This window comes from Castanea sativa, chromosome 1, assembly GCF_040712315.1.
Source record: "Castanea sativa cultivar Marrone di Chiusa Pesio chromosome 1, ASM4071231v1".
Lineage (NCBI taxonomy): Eukaryota > Viridiplantae > Streptophyta > Magnoliopsida > Fagales > Fagaceae > Castanea > Castanea sativa.
Window position 1 is genome coordinate 11486653 of NC_134013.1, and position 9544 is coordinate 11496196.

At 32.2% G+C, this 9544-nt stretch overlaps 1 protein-coding gene across 1 annotated transcript; it reads right to left on the reverse strand.

Moving 5' to 3' along the window:
• On the reverse strand, positions 1 to 1151 carry LOC142622096 (gibberellin-regulated protein 1-like). The gene is made up of 3 exons (XM_075795526.1): positions 680 to 1151; positions 526 to 568; positions 1 to 416 (listed from the first exon to the last, which is right to left on the reverse strand). The coding sequence occupies exons 1-3, from the start codon at positions 755 to 757 to the stop codon at positions 235 to 237; spliced, it is 303 nt and encodes a 100-aa protein (XP_075651641.1). The 5' UTR covers positions 758 to 1151; the 3' UTR covers positions 1 to 234.
• Positions 1152 to 9544: the final 8393 nt, after the last annotated feature.

Genomic DNA, 9544 nt, shown 5'->3' on the forward strand with positions numbered 1-9544 from the left:
TAACAAAAAATACTGTCATTTTATTAATAACGAATAACAACTATGATTGTTATTCAACTCAATTACAAGTTACAACAACTCTTTTTTCATAAAAGAGAAAATAATAAAATCATTCTTTAAATAGCTTTTATACAATGTGATATGCATCTATTTAGTACGCAAATTTATTTTTAAAGACACTTCTCATCTATTCTTCTCTTATAAGACTAACGCAACAAAGTTTGAGATGTATTTTCAAGGGCACTTGAGTTGGCCACCACGGGTGATCATGGTAGCGTAGCAGGGGCATACATCGCGGTTGCCGGAAGTGCCCGGAGGAACGCAGCTGCATCGGGCACAGCAAGTCCCACATGCCCTCTTGCACAGGTTTGGCCTAGACGATGACTGACACCTTGCACTACATACTGCTCCACAATCTGAAAAGTATAACATATAATTCAATACCTTAATTAGCCAACTATGATTATTCGATCAAACAGTATCATATATGTAACATATATAGTGATGAAAGAAGATAAAACTCACCTATTTTTTTACTGGGAGAACCCTTTGTTGCGTCTGCGTTCACCTGCATAACTCAACAACACATTATCGTGTTAGAGAGAGTGCTAGCTAGGCTTCATGCATGTTTATTTTTGAAAATAATAGGAAGAGGAAAGATTGCTAAAATTAAGTTTACCATCTGATCAGCTTCAACAAGATGGATGACGAGAATAGAAATGAGAATGGAAGAAATTAAAGCCTTTGAGATGGCCATGGCTGATGACTTGAAGCTAGAGCTACTTTCGTTGCAAAGCTAGTTGAAAATGAAATATTGAAAACCTGATGATTTAGTGAGTAGAAGTGAGCTAAGGATTCTCCTATATATAGTAAGCGTATATGTGAGCTAGGCAGCAACAATTTTTAAATAAACTAAAAATGGTAGGTGCATGCAAGCTAGGACGGGACATGCATTCTCAATTATGACATATAGTTCGAACGCGGAAGAGAAATAAAAAAAGCATAGTGACTAGGGAGGGAATATCTGGTAACGAAAAGCAATTGGAATCATCTAGAGTAGGCACTTTGGTTGTGTTACTTCTTGGATGGTTTTCACGCACACGTTTTGAGATAACACTTCTACGCGGAACTGTTTTACAAATCCAGAAAATGTAGAAATCTTGAAGATAAAACAATGTTTAATTAGAAAGGCAGAGTCGGAGTAATTAATGTGACTCTATCCCATTAAGGAAAGCTATTCTATCACGGAAAAAGTTCTTCTCTCTGACCATTTAAAAAACAATAAGGGCTCAACTGGTCACGTGTAAACAATATAATGCAACTTTGACTGCTCAATTAATTAATAAAGTCAACTACTTCTCCAGGAAAGAATTCAAAAAAAGATCGGAAAGTTCAGATTTAAAGCATTACGCGTGTATTCAATGTTCCAAATAATCAATAAACTAGTTGTTAATGCGATACATAAAAAAATTATTGACTCTACAAAAAATCCAACAATATGTAAATAGATATTTTGAAAAAAAAAAAAATTTAAAATTAATCTAAACAAATAATTAATCAACCAAAAATATAACTTTTAATAAGAAAACAAAAAATCACATGAACCTAATTAAAAATCATATAAGGTGAAGAATTATGATCAACCTCAAGACTTAAAACTTCAAAATTTATAGAATCCTCAAATTCTACTTCAAATAAGAATTTATATATAACATACTAAATAAAAATTTATCGTTCCCTAGGCTGGACGACATAGGTTGCAACTTTGATTTTTCTCCAAAAAAATAGAGATGTTTTATCTGCCATGTACAATAAAAAAAAATATTTAATAGAAATTTCAACTCAAAAACCAAACCCATGATTATCAACGTGAGCCTCTTTTTTTTTTTTCAACATTAGTCTCTTTTTTTATTTGAGTCCTATCATAATTTTTGTTTTTATATAGATTATCAATGTTTGAGTTTGAGTTTAAGTTGGACTTGTTAGAGAGATAGAGTTTCGCTCCTTGTTAAGTTTTGATTAAATAAAAATAATTTTATTTTAAAAAAATAATGATGAGTTTGAGTTTAAGTTAGACTTATTAGAGACATAGAGTTTCACTCCTGGTTAAGTTTGGACTAAAAAAAAAATTATTTAAATAAAATGATAATTTTACTTAAATATTGTACTGACATGAAAAATTGTGAGAGTTTCAAAGGTTTCGGTTTTATATATATATAGATTAATAAGATTTTTTTTAAAAAAAATGCTCTCTTTTTTTTTTAGCTCATTACAGAACCAAAATTTATATCACAAATCTCATGAGACATATACACATTTGTTGCAAAATACACTTCCACCAAAAAATCGTGTTTACGTTGAGCTCTAAGATTTTTTTTTTAATTTTTTTTATAAATCATTTATACTTGTCTATTGATTCTATTATATATACTATACTTGTTTATTAATTAATTTAATTTCGAACAAATTCAACTTGTGTCTAAGGGTTTGTTTGGATACCGCTTATTTTGTTGAAAACTAAAACTACTAGCAAAATAATTTTTAAATGTGTAAATAGTACCGCGGGACCCATTTTTAATGAAAATTTTATTGAAAAAAAAAAATTTGTGGGTCTCTTGAATAATGCACAAGACCCACTAAAAAGCTGAAATGTGCTTCTAAAAAAAAAAAAATCAAAATGCAAAACACTGAGATTATCATCAGTATCTAAATGGACACTAATTCTCTAAATTTTTCATTCCATATATATATATATACCATTTTTTTTATTAAAAAAAAGGGTGATTCTTTCTTTCAAGTACCGGGGGAAGTAGGTAGGCGACAAGTTACAACCCCAATATTGTCCACACGTGCAGCTAATGAAACAAAATAGCTTCTCTCTTTGAGAGGTCGTGACTGTGAGAGCTTTTCTGCTTCCTTCGTAGAAAGCAATGGTGATGTGTTCGTGTAGAATAAACCTCACTCATATATAGCCACTAATTATTATATAAACAGCTGTACAAAGTCGCACCACAGCTGTATTCATCTTCATTCATGGAGGCCATTACCAAATTGCCAACATGTTTAAATTAAATTAAGTTTGGTCCCCGTTTATGCCATGTCACAATATAAATAAATTAAAAAAAACGAAAGAAGGACATCAATTATAGATGTTTCATAATGATGCCATGTATTACTATTAATTATTGAGAGTTATCACTTTAGTGGAAAAGGACATTGTACTAAGGCCTTAAAAAAAACCTTATATATATTAAAGACGGATTCAATTTTCCTTTATAAAATATCCATTAAATGATTTTTATAGTAGTTTCTTTTATAGGATTTTTTTATAATAGTTAATAACGTAACAACATAACTCTGCCCCTTTTTTATTAAAATAATATAAATAAATAAATAAAAACCTTAGCAAAATAACATAACCATCCTTGTGGCTCAAAGGCATAATCTCATTTCTTTTATTAGGAGAGTTAGTGTTAATTTTTGTTTTGTTTTGTTTTGAGGGGAGTGTTAATTTAAATCATCTTAGATTCTTCTATTGTTGTACTTATTGAATTATGAAACAAATAAATGATATTTATCTGTGTGGGATAAAAATGTTTGAACAAACGTTTGGGCTTTAGGCCTGATTAGTTGATACAAATCTGTTTGGTCAGGGTCCATAGGCCCACAGGTCAGTCCGCACTATAGTGGTCCGAGGAGTTGTCCAAGGAGGACTATATCCTCGGACAGGCCCAGCAATGGCCCTGAGACTTATTAAACGGGTTAGAGGCAGAATTCTGGAAGAACTGGTGGGTAAAAGTGTGATCCAAGCACCCTTTAGAAGCAGGAACGTGTGAGAAATATCTGAGGAAAAAGTTGCTACCACCACATTAAAGGCCCTGCATCTACCTCCCTGGTCGCATTAATGGAGAAATGACCTTTGAACAGTATAATTCAGCCTTCCTACCATTATTTGAAGACTTCAAGAAGGTGGTGGACGGGAAAATATCTAAAAAGAAGATTTGTGTGACACGTGGAGGAAATAGGGAAGAAGAAGAAGTATATAAGAAAGCGAGAGAGGAAAGAAGAGAGAGATCTGCTTATTGGTTTAAAAAAAACTAAACCTTGTAATCTTTGGCATAGAAAGAGAAATACTATACAAATTGTCCTCGGCTTACATCCGAGGAGGTTTCTTTATCATATTTATTTATCACTTGCATAGACTGTTGCACTTTAGCTTGTTAATCAACTTCCAACATTCCAAACCTAGGTTTCAAACCCATACTCTACAAATTTCATTGTATAAGGCTCATTGGGCCTGAGCCCATCACTTATTTTTGGGTTTGGGTACAAATTGTGCACTTACATTATCATTAAACATACATCATAGATGTAAATCTAACTATTTAATACTTTATTTTTATGAAAAAATATTTTTTTTGGAAAATAATTCGTTAAAAAAACCATTTTTACAAAAAGAAAAAATCATTTTCCATGGAAATCTGTCACATTTCTTCTAATTCCAAATATTTATATTTATACATATCACTTATTTTAAAAAGCAATAAGGAAAGCAAATGCACAAAACTTTAATACTTTTTATATTATTATTATTATTATTATTATTATTATTATTATTATTATTATTATTGTGGGGAGTGAAGCTTGAATGAGGAAATTGTAAGGCAAGCCCGACCCGGGGGGAAGATGGTCTCGGCTCCTTACCAGCCTCAACCCAGTGTAACATTAAGAGTTCCAATGTGGGAGCCTAAGGAAGCAGCTTGCCCGAGGAGCCCAAGGAGCAGATGCTCCTTGAAGGGCAGCAGAGAAACCATTTGGGCAAGGAGGTTGTGACCGAGGAAAGAAGTGAAGACGTGCAAGCAAAGAAGAGGGAAAGTTTTTAGATAAAGAGCTCATCACCTCTGCATTCAATGCACTGCACCAACTTAGCTAGCCACATTAATGGCAGAATGACTCCTGAATAGTGTCTTCACAGCTAGCAGCACATTCCATCACCTCTAGCAAGGCTCTAAGGGGACAAGCATCCTAGTGACAAATAGGGACTGTCTAAATGGAGGGCTAAGATGCATTCTAGGTAGATATATATGAGAAATATACCCCTCTAGGAAGAGGGGGAGAAAAAAGTGAGAAATAAGATCAAGTGTTATCAAGAACTTCCAAAAAAAGAAAATAATTTTAATTCAAACTATTAATGCTATCCTCAGACCATCTCGAGGAAGTGGTTAAACCATATTTTCCTTGTCTTTTTCTTCCTTTTTGCATTAAAAAGTCGTTCTTTGATCACACATCATTTACTTAATCATCTGTCACATTCAATTAAGTCAGAAAAGGTTGATCTTGATAATCTACCTCTATAAATTAATTGTATGGAGCCTTGATTCAACCCCAGTTGTTGGGTTGTTAGTTTGTAGTCATTATTATTATTATTATAAATCCTATGGACGATGGCCCATCCTGCCGACTACTAAACGATTAGGTTTTAAAATTATTTACTTCTATTAGAGGGAAATTAGATGGTCTTATAGGAATCAAACCAATCAAGCAGTAGCAGGGGCGGAGCTAGGGGGGTCGAGGAGGGGCAATTGCCCCCTCGACCCCACCCCAAGCCTCACATCAAACTCAGTTATGCATTTGTTGCCACACATCAGTTATTATCTTTACTGTGTTGATTTGTTGCCACACTTCAGTTGTTATCTCCATTATTCTTTGTATTGTACACCTATATGTATTTTTTTAAATAATATTTCTAATGTTATGAAGTCAAAATTGCTTCTTTCCTTTATGATATACCAATCATAAGCAAGCTATAAGTAAAAGTAGCAAAATAAATAAGAGATTCTAAAAAGTGGGATCACCATTTTTTGTTCCCTAATATAGATTTAGCATGAAAACTTCACATTGCCAATAGGAGGTAATCACCTTTTTTCATTCATGTTTATGTGTTTTACTTGTTTAAAATATATACTCAAACTTATAATTTAGAATACCTTAAGGATAACAATGACTATTAAATTTCAACTCTTACATTAGGAAAAGGAAAAAAAAAAAAAGACGAGAACAAAATATAATTTACATGTACATTTCTATTTAATTTTATCCCTTCTAAACTAAAATTTTAGTTCCCCTACTGAGCAATAGGTTGGATGTTTTGTTTTGATTCATGGAGGACGTTCCACCAGAAAAATTAAAATAGTTAATGAACTTTGGACCCACATTTAGAATACCAATCAAGCAGTAGGGTGGATGTTTTGTTTTGATTCATGGAGGACGTTCCACCAGAAAAATTAAAATAGTTAATGAACTTTGGACCCACATTTAGAATGTGATATATTGAATTAGCTAGGATTTCTTTTATTATAATTATTGAAAGAGTTTTACCCTGTTGTTATGATGATAATTCTTTATTACTAGATGGAGACATCAATTAATTAATTTATTATTATTATTATTATTTAGAAAACCAGATCATGCCAGGCAGATATCACGAATCATTATCCAAAGTGAGTCATTGGACTGCCCATCTTAATCATTATCCAAAGTGAATCAAACTTGGACTGCCCATTGTAGTAACCAATAAAGTAATATAATTACATAATATATGAAATAATAATAGAATTTTACTAAAGTATATATGTATGTCTTAAAGACATACGTTAATAAACTATTTTTTAAAAAAAAATTTATAAATTATTTTAAAATTTTTTATAAAAAAATGAAAAAGTAAATAAATTATTTAACAGTTTTTTTAATTTTTTATAAAATTTTCCTAAATTTGATGGCATAAACCAACCAGATTCATAATAATAAACAAGTCAACTAAGTAAACAGTGTAGAGCCAATCTCAAACAAGTACTCACTAGAAGACAAGCATCTTCATCATACTCAATTATGCGAGTAGAAGAATAGTTTGCCCAAATTCAATATTTATAAGTATTGTTTATTTATAAATAACGAAAGAATTCAAAATTGGTAAGGATTGGTGTAAAATATATATTTTACATCATCTAATAAGATATTATCAAATCAATTTTTTACTTAAAACTCAATACATCCTACTACACATAATAACATCTAAATAAACTCACGATTAATTAAATTGATTTTTCAAATAGATATTAGAATTAATTGAGTGCAGTTATACATATTTTATAATATGTAATATGATGATGTGGTATGTTAAGATTAAAGAGGTAAAACTTGGGTTTTACAGCCTTTATAGAATTTAAACTCATAAAAAAATATTCAATAATTATATTTTTTACCTTAAATCAATTAAAGATGAATAGTACCAATCATATAATCTAGATTTAACACTAAAAGGAAGACTTTATCTCAAATTTCAACAACTTAATTTCATGTTTAATTATCTTGGCAGAGTGGGGGGAGGATGTGGGCTTTAAACCAGAGATATTATTAGACACCAGAATACTATTTTCAATAGATTATCACTTAAACCCTAATTTCTTGTTTTAAACTTTAATCAATATATATAGATCAGCCAAAGGTGCACTTATAGAATTGCGTCCAATTTACATTAATGGAAAAATTACCACTTTGTTTGTTTGCATTGCAGCTAGCAAGTGTGAGATTAACAAAAATTAATTAAAATACTACTTGGGTATTACATTTTTCAACGTTTTAAGAATTGATATGGCTGCATAATATAATAGCATGTATAAGAAATTATTCATTTTTATAGTAGAAGTCCTTCCTCCTCTCATAAGGGGCATGGGCCTTAATTATCTTGGGTTGCACATCGAAGCTCACAATCCCTTGTGAGTGGAGGAAGGACTCTTCCTATATATGTATAGGAGTGAATAAATTTACGAATGATAATATAGGAGAATCATTCTTACATCAGCTCTCGGCAGAACAAATTGAGCTGAGATGTTATGGGCTTGTATTCTGCCAGCCTAATTGGTGGAGAATTATTTACCCACCGTCAATATATGGAATATACCTAGTGATTTTTTAAAATATTTTAAAATAGAATTAATTAGAGTTAAAGTTAGCTAAGAGGCTAAAAGCATTATATTTGTTGTTTTTAATGATGTGTGTAAATTTGTGTAAAACAGTATGTGTATAATAAAAACTACTATTTTCCAAATAACATGGTAAAATTGGCATTAAAATATAGCTAAAATGCATATTGTACCATTTAAGTTTAGTTAAAATTCATTTTAGCCTTCTAACTTTATTTTTGTTCAATTGAGTCATCCAAATTTTAAATTTATTCAATTCAAACTTTCTAATGCCCCTACAAATATCTATTGGTTTCGTGCTTTAGGAGGATCGGAAGGCCCATTTGGCATTTGACCCTTCATTATTTTTTCTAAATATGTTCTATTTTTAAAGAAAGAGAAAACACAATATCAATACAAAAAGCAGCAGAGCTGCAAACAAATAGTGAAAATCCAAAGCTCAGCAACAAGCTAGCTTAGCTAGCTAGGACCACCACCTAAACGATCTCTCAAAAACAGAAAAAAGGAATTCGCTTCCTTTAGCCATGCAAAACTCTATTTTGAACTGTATTTTTCATAAGACAGTCCAGTGTACAATACGGAAGATATATGTTCAATTTTGAATATATATTCGTATCTTAGTGTGTCCAATATATAATTTTAACCATTTTTTACCTTCTTACACAAGGATAGTCTAATCTAATATTTTGGCTGGCTCACAATTTAACCAATATGACAATATCGCAGCCTCGATCAGCTCTAAATCTTCCAGCATGAATTCATATATTTTTGTTATCGATTTTATCATGGACCGATTATTTATTCATTCGTTGAGGCTTCTTGAACTATTTCCCAAACACCAAACCAAAGTTACCAAATGAGAGAGAGAGTTGAAAATTCAGTATTCATTTAACGTAAAAGGATAACAAAAAATACTGTCATTTTATTAATAACAAATAACAACTGTACGAGTCGCTATTCGTTCGCGGGCCCAATACTCACTAAAACCCATCACAACAATGCCACGTACACAAAGCCCACGACTCGCTGGGATTCGAGTTCTGAAACTATCATGTTTGAGATCACATGTGTAACCGGGCCTACGATTACCGTTCGGATGATTCTCGGCACCCAATTCAAAATTAGGAAAACACCGATGACACACTGTAAACATAAAACCCTGTTTGTTCGGGGAATGTGACCGCTTGAAAGGTCGGGTCCCCGTGAGTCCAGTTTAAGCTTTGGGAATATCCCTGCCGAGCAGTACAGCCAACAGTGGAACCAGTTCCAATGCCACTCTCACTTCCTCCCACTTCCAACTAAACTCCCACTTAAGAGTAATAGTATTAGACTCCCTCCTTCCACCCACCAGGGGAGTAATCATAATCATTCCACTAAGTTTGGCTATAAATAGGCAAGGAAGATTCAGTTGAAAAGGTTGGCAATGGTGGAGAGAGGAGACTAGAGAGAGGGAAATCGATCATAGTGGAAAAAGAGGGAGAGCGATTAGGATAACAGGAGAAACTGGGGGGCTGGGTTTGCTGAGCATAGCATCACCCATTGTAAGAAATCCAAAAGCCCAC

What these genes read in the sequence shown, in the direction of transcription:
- LOC142622096 (XM_075795526.1), bottom strand. Translation starts at nt 757, where the DNA reads ATGGCCATCTCAAAGGCTTTAATTTCTTCCATTCTCATTTCTATTCTC. An exon ending in TTGTTGAAGCTGATCAGATG is followed by an intron (nt 569 to 679) that starts GTAAACTTAATT and finishes TGAGTTATGCAG; the next exon opens with GTGAACGCAGACGCAACAAA. An exon ending in TTCTCCCAGTAAAAAAATAG is followed by an intron (nt 417 to 525) that starts GTGAGTTTTATC and finishes TATACTTTTCAG; the next exon opens with ATTGTGGAGCAGTATGTAGT.